We start from the raw sequence: 17492 nt of genomic DNA, 5'->3' as shown, positions 1-17492 counted from the left end.
TTTTGTTTTTTAGGCATGAATATATCAGTGGATACTACAGAGTGTCATCTTATTTCTTTGGGAAACTGCTATCTGATTTACTGCCGATGAGGATGTTACCAAGTATTATATTTACTTGTATAATATACTTCTTGTTAGGTAAGCAATAAGACATAAATAGAGTGTGTCTGTACTCTCAGATGTGAGGGGAAATAATTTTTCTTTTTTTTTTGTATGTGCCCCTAGTGGAACTCGCTGGTCCACAGGCCAACGCTCCAACCACTGAGCCAGACTGGCCAGGGCAAAGTAATTTATTTTTGAAAACATGTTTTTGGTTCACAAAACTATAATCCCAGCCACAAGATAAGGAAGCAGCTATCTGTTGTTCACACTCTGAAACAACTGTTCTCTGAGGTCATTTATGTCAAGACTTTTCCCAAATTAACTTTTACACCTATATGTAAAACTATAGTTTACTCAGTGATGGTACGTTACATACAGACATGGAAATAATTCATAATATATTTGAGACTGTGCCGGAGGTGCAATCTTTATTAGCTATTTATTTATATTCATATATAGTGAAAGAATGAGACTTTTGGGGTTTATTCACTTAATAAGAATACTTTTATTCCTCCTCCCCCTGTCCCCCAGACATCCTCCTCCTGATCTCCCCCACCCAAGCATTGTTGTCTGTGTCCATTGGCTACCTCATAGTTGTTTTAATTTGCATCTCACTGATGGTTAGTGACATTGAGTATTTTTTCATATGTCTCTTGGCCATTTGTATGTCCTGTTTGGAGAGGTGTCTATTTAGGTCCTCTGACCATTTTTTAATTGGATTCTTTGTCTTCCTTTTGTTGAGTTGTATGAGTACTCTGTATATTTTGGAGATTAACCCCTTATCTGATATATCATTGGCAGTTAAGCTCTCCCATATAGCGGGTTTCCTTTCCATTTTGATGGTTGTTTCTTTTGCTGCGCAGAAGCTTTTTATTTTGATGTAGTCCCATTTATTCATTTTTTCTTTTGTTTCTCTTGCCTTAGGCGTTGAATCAGTAAAAATTCTGCTAGATGTTATGTCTGAAATTTTGTTGCCTACATTTTCTTCTAGAATGTTTATGGATTCACAAGTCACATTTAAGTCTCTTATCCATTTTGAGTTTATTCTTGTATATGGTGTAGTAAGTTGGTGGTCTAGCTTCATTTTTTTGCATGTAGCTGTCCAATTTTCCCAACACCATTTATTAAAGAGGCTGTCTTTTCTCCATTGTATGCTCTTGCCACCTTTGTCAAATATTAATTGAACATATTGTCTTGGCTCAATTTCTGGGTTATTGGTTCTGTTCCATTAATCTTGTGCCAGTACCAGGCTGTTTTGATTACTTTGGCTTTATAGTATAACCAATATCCTGTATTGTAATTCCTCCTACTTTGTTCTTTTTCAAGATTGCTCTGGCTTTTTGGTTCCATATGAACTTTTGAAGCATTTGGTATAGTTTCGTGAAACATGTCATTGGTATTTTTTTTTTTTTTTTATCCTCACCTGAGGATATTTTTCCATTTTTTGTACAGATAGAGTGGGAGGGAGAGAGAGGAAGGGAGAGACAGACAGAAACATCGATGTGAAGGGACACATCGAGTGGCTGCCACCCGCACGACCAACCAGGGCCGGGGACAAACTGCAAATGAAGTACGTGCCCTTAGCGGGAACCGAACCCGGGTCTCTCCAGACCGCAGGCCGACACTCTAACCGCTGAGCCAAACTGGCGGCTGTCATTGGTATTTTAATGGGGACAGCATTGAATCTATAGATTGCTTTGGGTAGTGTGAACATTTTAATGATGTTAATTCTTCCAATCCATGAACAAGGTATATGCTTCCACTTTTTTATATCTTCCTTTATTTATTTTTTCAATGTCCTGTAGCTTTATGCAAAGGTCTTTTACTTCTTTGGTTACGTTTATTCCTAGGTATCTTAGTTTTTTTGCTACCGTGATAAATGGGATTTTTTTTTAGTTTCTCTTTCTGTGAGTTCATTGTTGGTATATAACAATGCCATTGATTTCTTGATGTTAATTTTGTATCCTGCTACTTTGCCAAATACATTTATTAGCTGTAGTGCATTTTTGATGGAGTCTATTAGGGTTTTCTATGTACAATATCATGTCATCTGCAAATAATGAGTTTCACTTCCTCCTTTCCAATTTGGATCCCTTTTGCTTTTTCTTCATGTCTAATATCTGTGGCTAAGACTTCCAGTACTATGTTAAATAAGAGTGGTGAAAATGGGCATTCCTGTCTCGTTCCTGTTCTTCAGGGAAATACTTTTAGTTTTTGCCCATTGAGTACAATGTTGTCTGTAGGTCTTTCATATATGACCTTTATATTATGTCAAGACATGGTTCCTCTATTCCCACATTGCTGAGTGTTTTTATCAAAAATGGGTGCTGGATTTTGTCAAATGCTTTTTCAGCATCTATTGATATGATCATATGGTTTTCATCTTTCATTTTGTTTATGTGGTGTAGCACATTTATTGATTTGCGAATATTGTACCAGCCTTCCATCCCTGGGGTGAATCCTTCTTGGTCATGATGAGTAATTTTTTTTGATGTATTGCTGAATCCAATTTGCTAATATTTTGTTAAGAATTTTGGCATCTGTGTTCATTAGGGATATTGGCCTCTAGTTTTCTTTCTTTGTAGTGTCTCTATCTGGTTTTGGAATTAGAATTATGTTGGTCTCATAAAATGAGTTTGGAAGTCCTCCTTCTTTGGATATTTTGGAATAGTTTGAGGAGAATGGGTGTTAGATCTTCTTTGCATGTTCAAGAAAACTCCCCTGTGAAGCCATCCAGACCTGGGCTTTTGTTTGCTGGGAGTTTCTTGATTACATCTTCAATTTCTTTAGTTGTTATTGGTCTGTTCAAGATTTCTATCTCTTCCTGATTCAGTTTTGGGAGACTGCGTGTTTCTAGAAATGTGTTCATTTTGTCTAGATTGTTCAATTTGTTGTCGTATAAATGTTCATAGTATTTTTTAATGATCTTTTTTATTTCTGTGGTGTCAGTTTTATTTCTCCTCTTTTGTTTCTGATTTTGTTTATTTGGGTCCTCTCTTTTTGTTTCTTGGTGAGTCTGGTTAAGGGTCTATCATTCTTGTTTATCTTTTCAAAGAACCAGCTTTTTGTTTCATTGATATTTTGAATTGTTTTTTTTTTTTTTTTTTTTTTTTTAGTTTATTTCTGCTCTGACCTTTTCTATTTCTTTCCTTCTACTTGCTTTGGGTTTTTCTTTTTGTTTACTTTGTAGTTCTTTAAGTTCTCGGGTTAGAAAGTCAGTTAAAAATTCTTCTTGTTTCTTGAGGTAGGCCTGTAGTGCTATGACCTTCCCTCTCAAGACTGCTTTCGTTGTGCCCTATAGATTTTGTGTTCTTGTGTTTTCATTTTCATTGGTTTCCAGGAAGTTTTGAATTTCTTTCTTGATCTCCTCTGTAACCCATTCATTGTTTAATAACATGCTATTTAGCCTCCATGTGTTCAAATGTCTTTGGGTGTTTTTGTTGTAATTGATTTCTAGTTTCATGCCATTGTGATCTGAGAAGATGCTTGGTATGATTTCAGTCTTCTTGAACTTGTAGAGACTTAGTTTGTGTCCTAACATGTGGTCTGTCTTTGAGATTGTCCTATATGTGCTTGAGAAGAATGTGAATTCTTCAGTTTTGGGGTGTAATTCTCTGTAGATATCTATTAAATTTATTTGATCTAGTGTATCATTTAGAGTCTCTGTTTTCTTGTTAATTTTTTGTCTAGAGGATCTATCCAGTGATGTCAGCAGGTTGTTGAAGTCCCTGCTATGATTGTATTGCTGTTGATTTCTCCTTTGAAGTCTTCCAGAAGTTTTTTTTTTTTTTTTTGGAGGGCATTGGGACTTTTATGCTTAATTGTTCCCTCATAGGACAGTAGGCATATTACTCAAAGAGCCCCTTCCCAGAGCCCCAGGGAGAAGCAATAGCCCCCCCTCACGAATTTAACACCACCCAGCTGGGTCAGAGAAATGCAAATTGAGGCTCATTAACAGCAAGAGACTGCTAGCAAGCATCTGCCCCACCTGCTGGAAATCTTACCCTGAACACCTGAGGGATTGTTTCATTTACTGAGGGCTACAACCCAAGGCTCATCAAACAATTGAGACTAATAGCCTGCAGGCAAAATCTAGAGGAAAACTAAACTGTTGATTGGCCTGAAAATCTACCCAGGAAAGTAAGACTTGACAATGGTGTTTAATAAGGGTCCTTCCTCATTCATCCAATCCCAGTAGAGGGAGCCACAATCAGCATAACACCAACACCCACAGGGAAAATTTGGCAGACTCCAAAACCCACCGAGACAACCAAAATAGTGCAACAAAGAAACAAATCCCAAATGAAAGAACAAGAGAATTCTACAGAAGAAGAGATAAATGAAATGCATTAATCAAGTTATCAGAGGTAGAGTTCAGAGTAATTATAATGAGGAAGGTCAACAGCATGAATAAAGAGCTCAGCAGCATGAGCAAAAATATATAAACATTGAAAATTAACCAATCGGATCAAGATGGTGGTATAGGTAAACACAATATCACGTCCTCTCACAACCACATCAAAATTACAACTAAACTACAGAACCACCATCACTGAAAACCACCAGAAATCAAGTTGAATGGAAGTTCTAGAACTGTGAAATTAAAGAAGGGGGCACATCGAGACTGGTAGGAGGAACAGAGGCGCAGACGTTAGGTCCCACACCCATGTGCGGCAGATAAAAATCAGGAGGATACCTCAGGTGGGAAGGTCCTCCCTGAGGATTAAGGGGTCCGATTCCATCCCAGGTGCCCAGCTCAGGGTTCCAGTCCCAGGAAAAGAAGTCTGCACAACTTCTGGCTGTAAAACCACTGGGAACCGAGGCTGAGGGAGACAGGCTTCTGGATCCCCAGGCAAATCTTCTCAAAGGGCCTGCACATGAACTTATTCGGTCTTGCTCCCTCGTAGCTCCAGTGTGGGGGAGGCAGCTCGAAAGGCACCAGAGACATACGGGAAGAACTGAGTTGTTTGGCATTTAGGCGAGGGCAGCTTTCTCCTGGACAGACTTGCTGTCAGAGGCTTTTGTTCTTTTGGTGAGCCCTTCCCCCACGAGGTTGGCAGAGGGCAGCCATATCTGGGACTCCAGCAACCTGGCTCACACTGTTTTCTTCTCCCAGGTGATTCCCTGAGGCCCCAACTCACCCAACTTTCAGGCTCACACAAGCTGTTACCAGTTGCTTTACCATAGGATTGGTCTGTGTTGGATCCTGCTTCAGATTTTCCTAAATTCTTTCAAACAAGCAGCATCTGGTCTGAGTGAGCCTGTATGAACCTCTCGTTAAGTGGCCCCAGCCCCGGCACTAGAAGCAGCCAGCTTTGGTTCACAACTCGGCTTTTCCTGGGCACCTCCACGCCCAGCAGAAGAAACAGCCATTTGCAGACAGCTTTGTAGCTTATGCCTGGTGGCTGACCTTGCCTCAGAGGCAGCATACCCAGTGGACAGCTTCAGAACACTGCGAAGCACCACTACCCAACCACCTCCACAAGTGACACAATCAAGGAATGGACTCAGTGGGTACCAGAGCCTTGCTGAAATAAGTCTTGCTCTGTGTGGTGCGCCCCTGCACAGCTGATCAACCTGAATAAAACCCTCTCATTGATGTGCCAACAGCAGTCAGGACTCAATTACAACAGAAAGGTGTATAGTTCACACAAAGGGTGCATCTCCAGGGCCCAGCTGGGAGACCAGGGAGGTTGTGCCACTGGACCCTACAGGGCACCTACTACAAGAGGCCCCTCTAGGAAGCCCAGGAGACATAGCAACACTACCTTACATAGAAACAAACACAGGGAGGCAGCAACAATGAGGAGACAAAGAAACATATCCCAAATGAAAGAACAGAACAAAACTCCAGGAAAAGAACTAAATGAAATGGAGATAAGCAATCTAACAGAGTTGAAAACAGTGCTCATAAGAATGCTTAATGAACTTACTGAGAACTTCAATGATCTTAGCGAGGGCCTCAAGAGTATAAAAAAGGACCAGTCAGAAATGAAGGAGGACTAACTGAAATAAAGAATAATTTACACATATTCAATAGTAGAGTAGGTAAAGCCAAGAAGCATATCATCTATTTGGAATATAAGGAAGCAATAAACACTCGATTAGAACAGCAAAAAGGAAAAAAAATCCCCAAAAATGAGAGTAGTGTAATGAGCCTCTGGGACAAATTCAAGCACGCCAACATTTGCATCATGGAGGTGCCAGAAGAAGAGAGAGAACAAGAAATTGAAAATTTCTTTGAAACAAAAATGACAGAAAAATTCCCTAACTTGGTGAAGGAAACAGACACACAAGTCCAGGAAGTACAGAGAATCCCAAACAAGATGAACCCCAAGAGGCCCACACCAAGACACATTATCATCAAAATGCAAAAGTTCAAGACAAAGAGAGAATCTTAAAAAAAGCAAGAGAAATGGAGTTATGTACAAGGGGGCTCCCATAAGACTGTCAGCTGATTTCTCAAAAGAAACTTTCCAGGCCAGAAGGGAGTGGCAAGAAATATTGAGTGATGAAAAGCAAGAACCTGCAACCATGATTACTCTATTCTGCAGTTATCATTTAGAATTGATGGACATATAAAGAGTTTCCCAGACAAGAAAAAGCTAAAGGAGTTCATCATCACCAAACCATTATTATATGAAATGTTGAAGGGTCTTCTTGAAGAAAAAGAAGATAAAAAAATATGAACAAACAAAATGACAATGAATACATATCTATCGACAACTGAATCTACAAACAAAATGAACAAGCAGAACAGAAACATTCTCATAAATATAGAGAACATTTTGTTGGTTGCCAGAGGGAAGGGGGGTTGGGGAAATGGGTGAAAAAAAGTGAAGGGATTAAGAAGTACAAATAGGTTAGGTGACAAATCTAAAAGGAAAGGGTGGGGTGGGAAGAAATAAACCAAAGAACTTCTAAGCGTATATGCATAGCCAGTGGACACAGACAACAGTGTGAGGAAAGGCAGGAGGGGGGCAGGAGTGGGGAGGAGGGGGTTAATGGGAGGAATATCTGTAATACATTCAACAATAAAGATAAATTAAAAAAGAAAAAAGAAAATCAAGCAATTGGAAATGAAAACCCACCAAGAAGAAATGAAGAATGACATATCAGAAATAAAGAACACATTGAAAGGTCTAAACAGCAGAGTAGAGGAAGCTGAGGGTCGGATCAGTGAATTAGAAGATAGAGTAGAAAAAAAATCATCCAATCTGAAAACCAGAAAGAAAAAACAATTAAAAATCAGGAAGACAGTTTAAGAGAACTGTGGGACAAAATGAAACATAACAACATTCGTATCCTAGGAGTTCCAGAAGAAGAAGAAAATGAGCAAGGATTAGAGAATGTATTTGAAGAAATAATGTCAGAAAACTTTCCTAATTTGGCGAAGGAAAAAGGCATTCAAGTTGAAGCACAGAGAGCCCCAAGTAAGAAGAACACAAAGACACATAATAATTAAAATGCTAACAATTAAAGACAAAGAAAGAATCCTAAAGGCAGCAAGAGATAAGCAACAGGTTACCAACAAAGGAACCCCCATAAGGGTATCAGCTGACATCTCAACAGAAACACTGCAGACCAGAAGCGAATAGCATGAAGTAATCAGGTTATGAAAAACTAGGATCTGAATCCAAGACTACTCTGCCTAGCAAGGCTATCATTCAAAGTAGAAGGTGAAATAAAGAGCTTCCCAGATAAGAAGAAAAAAAAGGCTAATGGAATATATTAGCACCAAACAAGCACTGCAAGAAATGTTAAAAGGACTGCTGTAATAAGCAGAAAAAATAGGAAGAAAAACATTACCAAAACAAATAAAAATGGCAATAAATAAGTACATATCAATAATAACCTTAAATATTAATGGGTTAAATGCTCCAATCAGAAATCACAAAGTAGCTGATTGATAAAAAAGCAGGACTCATATATATCTTGCTTACAAGAGACCTACCTGACAACAAAAGACACCTAGGTTGAAAGTGAAAGGATGAAAGAAAAAATTCCAAGCAAATGGAAAGGAAAAACAAAACTGGGGTAGCAATACTCATATCCGATAAAATAGACGTCAAAATAAAGGCCTTATGTAGATACAACGATAATATTGAAAGGATCTAACAGGAGGATGTAACCTTGGTAAACATATATGTGCCCTTATTTGCATACCCATAATGCACCGCGTAAAAATCCAAGTTTATAAAGGAAAAACTTAAAATGTCTCTCCCTTATATTTTACTGAAAATTAGATTTCTATTTTAAGAATAACCTGGAAATTTTTACTTAGGCACTAAATTTTGTCATTAAATAGCCACCATCACTGTAATAGAAGTTGCTTTTACCCGAGTCGTGCCTGACACTGGTGTTCAGTATGTTCTCTCTCTCTCCCATTTTTTTCGTGTGGGAGGCAACCCAATTTTTGGTGGCCTTGCTTCGGCAAGGCAGGCAAAAAGAACAAAAAAAAAAAATAGAAAAAACTGTTTCGTGTAGCTTTCTTGTTTATTAACAATTAACTACTTGTGTTGTTGGGATTTACTTATTAAGAAGTCAGAGTCCGAATATTTTCTTTGGTAGAGTTTCTAACTGCTGTGAGGCAGCGATGGACTGGATTTAACTGTTGCTTTGCCACTTTTGCTTTGAATTCTTAATGCAATTTCATCAGTCAAGAATTTACTGAGGCTTAGTTAGTGTTCTAACATGGGGTTGAGAAGAATGTTAATTCTGCAATTTTGGAGTGTAATTTTCTGTAGGTATCTGTTAAATCTGTTTTTAATACTGTGGGCATATTTGCATGTGAGTGTACCCACCTGTAGAGGGGTGTTGAAGTCCCCTGCTGTGGTTATATTGCTGTCAATTCCTCCTTTGAAAACCTCCAGAAGTTTTAAAATATATTTTGTTGTTCCTATATTTACTGCATATATGTTTACAGACCTTATATTTCCTTGTTGAATAAATCTAAATCTTTTTGGTATTATGTAATGGCCCTTCGCTGCCTCTAGTTTTTTATTCATTCACTTTCAATCTGCCAGCGTTTTGTTGTGAGATGCTTCTCTTGCAAACAAGATACACGTTTTTTTGTTATTTTGTCCTTTTTAAAATCTTAATCAGTCTTGTCAAAACAAGGCCACCAAAAATTTGGTTGCCTCCTCCCTCCAAGAAACTGGAGAGGGAGAAGATCCCTTCAGAAGTTTTTTAAATAGATTTTTCATTGGGTGCATGTATGTTTACCAAGGTCCTCCTGTTGGATAGATCCTTTCAATATTATGTAGTGGCCTTCTTTATTTATGGCCTTCGCTTTGAAGTCTATTTAATCGGGTATGATTATTGCTACCTCAGCTTTCTTTTCCTTTCCATTTGCTTGGAAAAAGTTTTTCTATCCCTTGACTTTCAACCTATGTGAATCTTGTTGTGAGGTGGGAAGAATACTTTTTTAATAGATGTTGAGAGATTCACATGTGCATCATGTTTAGGTTTCTCCCCTGGCTCATTGCCTTGGAACATCCAAATGTCTCACTATATACACACACATAGCAGGAATGGATTTATATTTTGACAAAGCGCTATAGGAAAAGATCCACTGATTGAGTTTAAACTTTTATTTTACAAATAAGTGGTGTGACTTAAAGAGTTAAAAATAGAACCTGAATCCTCAGCTCCTGATTGTGTTCTATGGCTGCTCCAAAATCTTCAGAGTGTATGACCTGTAATAGTACCCAGTTATAGTTTATAAGATTGTTTCTGACACTTCATTTAACCCATCCTCAACCCCAAGCTCCGTGGTACTTTGTCTCAGAGACTGGGGTTCTGGGATCACCCCTCAGATGGTGAAACCACTGGGAGGTCACGTGATACAGATCTTGTAGTTTCTTCACTGACAGTTGCAGCAGTGAGTAAGGTGATGTCTGGGTGGAAGGAGTGTGCTCTTGCCAAGCTTCCTTCTTAGAGAGGAGGCAGCAGAATCCTTGTCTGGTGTGCTGCCTCCAGCTCTCCATAGACTGTCAGAAATTGTTAATAATTACACAAGAAGGGGCAAAGGTGTTACATGAAAGTGCTTATGCAGTAGTATACAAAAGAAAGCGGTATGATAATTTTATACAGTTACATGGGGTGGGGAAGCAATGAAACTGGTCACTCAGGGTGGTTTGATAGAATATGCATTTTTTTCCTTCTGATAATTGTTTCTCAAAATGTTTGCATCATAAACAATCCCCCCATACACTGTGACCTAAGCAGTTGGATTAACCCCATCTTTTCTTCCTAAGGATTGAAACCAACGGTGGAGGCCTTCTTCACCATGATGTTTACCCTTATGATGGTGGCTTATTCGGCCAGTTCTATGGCACTGGCCATAGCAGCAGGTCAGAGTGTGGTATCCATAGCAACACTTCTCATGACTATTACTTTTGTGTTTATGATGGTGAGTAGAACTGTGTCTCTGAGAAGCAATTATTTCCCCTGTTCCTTCCCATAAATTTATTTGTCTTGAAGAAAAACTGTTTAGACTCTAAACTTTAGAGGATTTTGTCAATGGGATTCTTAGCTTTAAGGAAGCCATATATTAAAATATAGCTTAGCCCTGGCCGGTTTGGCTCAGCAGTGTGATTGTTGGCCCACAGAAAAAAGAGTCATGGGTTCAATTCTGATCAAGGGCATGTACCTCAGTTGCAGTTCAGACCCCAGTCCTGGTTGGGGTGGTGTAGGAGACAACCAATCAATGTCTCTCTCTCACATCGATATTTCTCTCTGTCTCTCTCTCTCTCCTCCTCCCACTCTATCTGAAGATAAGTGGAAAAATATTTTCAGGTGAGGATTAAAAAAATAATAATAATAAAAATAAACTATAACTTATATTAGAGAATGTGCCAGGTTTTTCTCAACCTCACCAGCCTTTTTTGCTACTATTGTAATATAATTACTATAACTTTAGTTAGCATTTTGTTACAAATGAGATTTTAAAAGATGCTTCTTAGTGATATACAGTGAAACTGTGATGACTGGGAACTCCAAAACAGAAATATTTCGACTGGAAGATTCCTCCATAAAAATGCCAGGTCATTGCCTGACTTCCGCGCTGGTGTTAGAGAACCGCTGGCTTATTCCCCAGCAGCTGAGATGGTTGGGTTGGGTCAAATACTTTCCAAAGAAAAAACTAAGCTCTAGGAGAAAAAGAACAGTGTGTGGCACGGGTGGTCTAAAATGATTCCTCCTATATTTTGAAAAGGCGTGTTTTAAAAATACTGAAAAATTCCAAAGTCCACATAATATTAGGTCCCCTCCTTTCTGAGTTCTTGGCATTCTCTTATATTAATATATTTCTTGGTACTTTTTAATTTTTTTTTAAATGGTTACTTAATCCTAATCTTAGATACCCCGAACTTTTGCAGAGATGAATGAATAGGTGAAGGGAACTAGTTAACTGTTGTGCCACATTAGACACACCAGAGTGACACAAAAAATTCTAAAACATGGGATACCCGAATATTTAGTCAGGAGCACTGACCTCTTTTCCCTTAGATTATAAAATTTTAAAAATGCCAACTGCAAACACAACAGTGGTTGTCTGGTGTAAATGAATCAACATTATACCTATTTTTTTTTTATCAGGTAGGCAAAAAATATATTGTTCAGTGTGCCACAAAATTTTAGTTTATGTGTGCCATGAGATGAAAAAGGTTGAAAGTCACCAAACTAGCACAGTTCCCCATACTAGATCAAGTAAACAAGAACTCTTATCCTATTTACATAACACACATGTCCTTTCTGCTAGAGTAGGAGCAGATGTCTTTAAAAGTTTGTAAATAGTGCCCTGGCCGGTTTGGCTCAGCGGTTAGAGCGTCGACCTGCGGTCCTGAGAGACCCGGGTTCGGTTCCCGCTAAGGGCACGTACCTTGGTTGCAGTTTGTCCCCGGCCCTGGTTGGTCGTGTGGGTGGCAGCCACTCAATGTGTTCCTTTCACATTGATGTTTCTCTCTCTCTCTGTTCCTCTCCCTCCCTCCCACTCTACCTGAACAAAAAAATGGGAAAATGTCCTCGGGTGAGGATAAAAAAATAAAAAATAAAAAGTTTGTAAATAGCACACTCTTGCCATTGAAAATTACCAATGTAAACATTATTGAGAAAGTAATAAATCTTAATTTTCTATAATATCCAATGAATAAAATATCCTTCAATATGTAAAAGTGTTAATTTTGATATATTAGTTTTTTAAATTGTTATTTAATGGTGTACATATATAACTTAAAACCATAGGTAAAACTGTATTTTACTGGGACATGTTATATTCTAAACACTTGGTTAGGACAAATTAAAAAATATGTAGCCACACTAGCATCACTGTCCTGGTCATGCCCATCCCAGCATCCAGTGTGCCAGTTAGGAGAAGTTTTATATGAGCATCTTCCTGGAGTGGTCCTTCCTGGGGTCTCCAGGGCAATACTGCTTTTGGTAGCTTTAAATGAAGGTATTGACCATATTGACCATTGCTACTTTATAACTAGGCTTCAGGTTATTTTAAGCATTCATTCTAAACCCCAAATTATTCCTAAAATTATTTGGAGATAGAATGCAAACCCTTGTAAATCACAAAGCTTACTGTGTTAAGGAAGTATAGAGAGGCATGAGGTGCTCAGGGTATGTGTTGGTGTTTCTATTGGTGGGAACATACAGTGGTTCTATCTTTAGAACAGTCAGGACGATACCTTCGATTGTGTGCAGTTGCAGAGAAAGTAAAAGCCTTGACAATTAAGGATCTTCTGATTAAATTAAATATAGATACATTGTTATTCCTTTAAGACCACAAACAGCCTCAGCTAAGAGAGAAATACACATGCAAAGAGGACATGGTAAGCATTTAGAATTCTGGAAGGAATCTCAAGAAAGCGTTTGTCTTAGCAGAAATGTTCAGAAAGTTGTACGGGACTTAAAGAGGTTATTGTCCAGAACTCCTCATGGAATCACTCCACCAGTTCTGACTGTTGGGATTTGCTCTCTGTAGATTTTTTCAGGGCTGTTGGTCAATCTCAGGACCATTGTGCCTTGGCTGTCATGGCTTCAGTACTTGAGCATCCCTCGGTATGGCTATGCGGTAAGTTTTTCTTTTGTGTTCCTGTGGTTGGTTCATTATTCTTAAGCTAGGAACAAGCACAATAAAGCTTGACTATCTCATGTCCCCATATGTACACTGTGGAGGTTGCCAGGAATTTTCTTTTAGGAGCAGTGAGGGAGCGTTTCCTCGTGAGCCTTGGGTCACCTTGATGCTCACCTGGTTCTCCCAGGCACCCTGTTGTGTGAGGGAGGTGAAGGGTTGGGGCTAACTCATAGTGAAGCAGAAAGATTGACCAATTCATGTAAACAGTGTAGTTGGTTTTCAGTTCAATAAGGAAATACATGAGAGGATGGGACCCTAGACTACATTTTGTTTTTCTAGACTGCATATTTTATATTGCAAGGGAAATGAGAAAAACAAATACAATATAATATCGACAGCCATTATTGACTTTAGAATCTAATTAATTCCATCAGAAACTGTCTGTGTCTTAATATAGTATAATTGAGTTTCAACTCCCAAAAATTGTAACTGGTTTTGATTGAAAAAAAAACAAGAACAATACAAAAGATGTTACCATAAATTAACGACAATCTTTGAGAACCAGTGTATCATTTCAATTATAGTGTTTTGGGGTTATGACATTGTAGAGAGGAGGAAGGTGCTATGGGGTAATATAGCCAGAGGTCTTCCCTCTTTGCCAAATACTTTATTTCCCTTGTATTAGAAGCCACAGTTTTAACCCTAGGCCTCTTGAGTAACAGGAACAGTCATTTTAGTTGCTCTCCTGTGGCAAAGACTGAATGTGAAGCTTGGTTTGTTTTCAGAAGGAGCAATAAAGATCAAACTAGGAGGAAGCTACTTTGGAAACTTTGAAATTTCACACAACATTGCCCACTTGCCCTTGTGTTGTAGGCTTTGCAGCACAATGAATTTCTGGGACAGAACTTCTGCCCGGGACTCAATGTAACAGCAAACAGTACCTGTAGCTTTGCAATGTAAGTCTGCATTCAGTGTCATAATGGGTTTGCTTCCTGGGGGGGGGCGGGGGGGCACTGGGCTTAGCTGGTGTGAGCCCTTCAGGGACACTGACTTCTCGGAGACGAAGTTTTCTTATCTGCAAAGTGGGCTGTTGTCCACTAATGCGTATGAACGTATGGTGCATCTCTGAGATAGTCTACTATGGTCAAAATTATATTTAATTGGGAGAAATGTCTCTTGTGTGCTATTTGTTTTGGGCAGTCATAGTCTCTTTCTGTTGAATTTCAGATGCACTGGAGAAGAATTCTTGATGAACCAGGGCATCGATCTCTCACCCTGGGGCCTGTGGCGGAATCACGTAGCCTTGGCAAGCATGATTGTTATCTTCCTTACAATTGCCTACCTAAAATTGTTATTTCTTAACAAATATTCTTAAACTTTTCTTGAATTTTATATGCTTTATCTACACATTAAAAAGAGAGCATCTTGATTTCTGTATTCAATGAATTTTTTTGGTGTCTTTTCATTTGCCATCATACTGCTGTTCAGCCAGAATTATTTCTAACAGAAACCACCATAGAAATCACAATGAACTGAATTATACATGAAAGGACCCAGGTCATGAACTGGTGATAGTATGTACTGTTTATTAGTTCATCTAGCGAGACAGTACCACACAGGAAGAATCTAATTTAATTAATTGACCTAAAAAACATTGTAGAAACTCATGATAGGTCACTAATATGTGTTAATTTTCTTGAGTAGGTGTGTGTGCCAGTTGCCCTCCAGCTCTAATATGACAGGAACCTATTGTCTGCCATTAGGTAGTAAATAAGAAATAACAAATGTATTGATTCTGTAGTGGAGGTATGAAATCTAAACCTTGTTGGAAAAACCCGATGTTATTTATAGGGTAAAAAAACCATTATGAAGAAAAAAAGCTGTGGTAAGTCTGGAAAGGTTAGTAGAACTTATTGAGTTTTCTCTGTAATGGAGTCAGAATATTTCAGGGACCTTGGCTGTCTTTGGACTGTAGGAGCAGAGCAGGCCCTGGTGACTTACTATTCCTCGGATAGTTCAGTGGTTTATGTGTATGTCAACTGGTAAACTTTCCTCAAGTACAGGTGTCGGCCCTGTGAGCCCTGACGCGTCAGTACCTCCAGGGCACCTCCATGAAGAACTGTCCGTGCCAGGAATTCGTAACTTCCAAGAGCCTTCCCAGCTCTGCACGTTGTAGACGTACGATAACTGTTATAACTGGCCCTGTACAGGCTTTTTTCTTCCTTCACATACATCTCATTTATTTACATATCTCTTCTTCATTCTGACCTTTACCTGTAATAGGGAAGTGTAATTTTATTTATTTAAAAAAATTTTTTTAATGTTTTTTAAAATTAATTTTAGAGAGAGGGGGAGAGAGAAACGATGAGAGAGAGAAAAACTTTATTTGGCTGCCTCTCTTACCCACCCTGACTGAGGTTTGAACCCACAACCTGGGGATGTGCCCTGACTGGGTATCAAACTGACAACATTTTAGTGCATGGGATGACGCTCAACCCACTGAGCCACACCGGCCAGGGTGGGAAGTGTTTTTTCACTTCTTTATTGCAGGGTGATGTAGAGAAAAGTATAGTTCAGTGAATTATCATGAAAGGAACACTCCTGCACCTACCAATCCAGGTCAAGAAGTAGAGGGTAGCCCTGGTCGGTTTGGCTCAGTGGTTGGAGCGTCGGCCTGCAGACCAGAGGGTCCTGGGTTCAGTTCCCGCTAGAGGCACGTACCAAAAAAAAAAAAAGGTAGACAGTAGACATTGCAGTGCACAGAAGCCTCCCTTGTGCCCCTCCCGCCACTGCTTCCCTGCTGCTCGCTGGGTTATAATGGAAATGAAGCTGATACACTCTCCTCTTGCTATTGTCAGAGCATCACTACAGCTCAGTTTTGTGTTCCTGTTGCATAGGTAAATATTTAATGAAGTTCTTCCTCCCCTTTTAAATATACTGTTAATTTTGGAACGAGCTTAGATGTACTGAAAAGTTAAAGTGGTAGTGTTCTCATATACCCTTTGCCCAGCTTAATGTTAGCATTTTATATACCATGGTTTATGTCAAAATTAACGTTGTTGTAGTACCGTTAATTGAACTACTCACTTCATTCAGATTTTATCACTTTTCTACTAATATTCTTTTATTGTTCTAGGATCCAGTACAGGAGATCACACTATATTTAATTCCTGTTGTTAAAAGTAAATCCTTTTCCAAAAAAGGGCCAGTTAGAAATCATGGATACACAGTTAGAATTGAAGGAGGCATTAACTGAAATAAAGAATAATTTACACAGCTTCAATAATAGAGTATGTAAATCCAAGGAGCAAACCATTGATTTGGAATATAAAGAAGCAAAAAATCCCCAATCAGCCCTGGCCAGTTTGGCTCAGCAGTTAGAGCATCGGCCTGCGGTCCGGAGAGACCCAGGTTCGGTTCCAGCTAAGGGCACGTACTTCGGTTGCAGTTTGTCCCCGGCCCTGGTTGGTCGTGCGGGTGGCAGCCACTTGATGTGTCCCTTCACGTCGATGTTTCTCACTCTCTCTTCCTCTCTCTCCCTCCCACTCTATCTGTACAAAAAATGTAAAAATATCCTCAGGTGAGGATTAAAAAAAAAGTCCCCAATCAGAACAGCAAAAAGAAAAAAGAATCCAAAAAAATGAGGATAGTGTAAGGAGCCTCTGGGACAACTCCAAGCATGCCAACATTCGCATCTTGGGAGTGCCAGAAGGAGAAGAGAGAGAACAAGAAATCGAAAACCTGTTTGAAACAATAATGGCAGAAAACTTTCCTAACTTGGTGAAGGAAACAGACATACAAGTCCAGGAAGCACAGAGAGTCCCAAACAAGATGAACCCCAAGAGGCCCACACCAAGACACATCATCATCAAAATGCAAAAGGTTCAAGACAAAGAGGGAATCTTAAAAGCAAGAAGAGAAAGGCAGCTAGTTACCTACAAGGGAGTTCCCATTAGACTGTCAGCTGATTTCTCAAAAGAAACTTTGCAGGCCAGAAGGGAGTGGCAAGAAATATTCAGAGTGATGAAAACCAAGAACCTACAACCAAAATTACTCTATCCTGCAAAGCTGTCATTTAGAATCGATGGGCATATAAAAACATTCCCAGACAAGAAAAAGTTAAAGGAGTTCATCACTACCAAACCGTTATTATATGAAATGATGAAGGGTCTTTTTGAAGAAAAAGATAAAATATATGAACAAACAAAATGGCAATGAATACATATCTATCAACAATGGAATCTACAAACAAAATGAACAGGTAGAACAGAAACATTCTCATAGATACAGAGAACATTTTGTTGGT

At 39.0% G+C, this 17492-nt stretch overlaps 1 protein-coding gene and 1 pseudogene across 1 annotated transcript in view; one reads left to right on the top strand and one right to left on the bottom strand.

Annotated features, from left to right (window-relative positions):
• LOC118634964 (broad substrate specificity ATP-binding cassette transporter ABCG2) overlaps nucleotides 1-14576 on the top strand; it is a 144388-nt gene extending 129812 nt beyond the window's left edge. Inside the window, exons 12-16 of the mRNA XM_036269836.1 lie at nucleotides 14-138; nucleotides 10362-10516; nucleotides 13094-13183; nucleotides 14060-14142; nucleotides 14414-14576. Of these exons, the coding sequence (XP_036125729.1) occupies nucleotides 14-138; nucleotides 10362-10516; nucleotides 13094-13183; nucleotides 14060-14142; nucleotides 14414-14561 (601 nt within the window). The 3' untranslated portion in view covers nucleotides 14562-14576. The remainder of the gene's footprint in view (nucleotides 1-13; nucleotides 139-10361; nucleotides 10517-13093; nucleotides 13184-14059; nucleotides 14143-14413) is intronic.
• The window catches only part of LOC118628299, a 249816-nt pseudogene that overhangs the window by 216170 nt on the left and 16154 nt on the right, over nucleotides 1-17492 (bottom strand).

Source organism: Molossus molossus, unplaced genomic scaffold (genome assembly GCF_014108415.1).
Source record: "Molossus molossus isolate mMolMol1 unplaced genomic scaffold, mMolMol1.p scaffold_m16_p_1, whole genome shotgun sequence".
Taxonomy (NCBI): domain Eukaryota; kingdom Metazoa; phylum Chordata; class Mammalia; order Chiroptera; family Molossidae; genus Molossus; species Molossus molossus.
The sequence above is the reverse complement of the archived record's forward strand: the minus strand, read 5'-3'. Positions and strand labels throughout refer to the sequence as shown.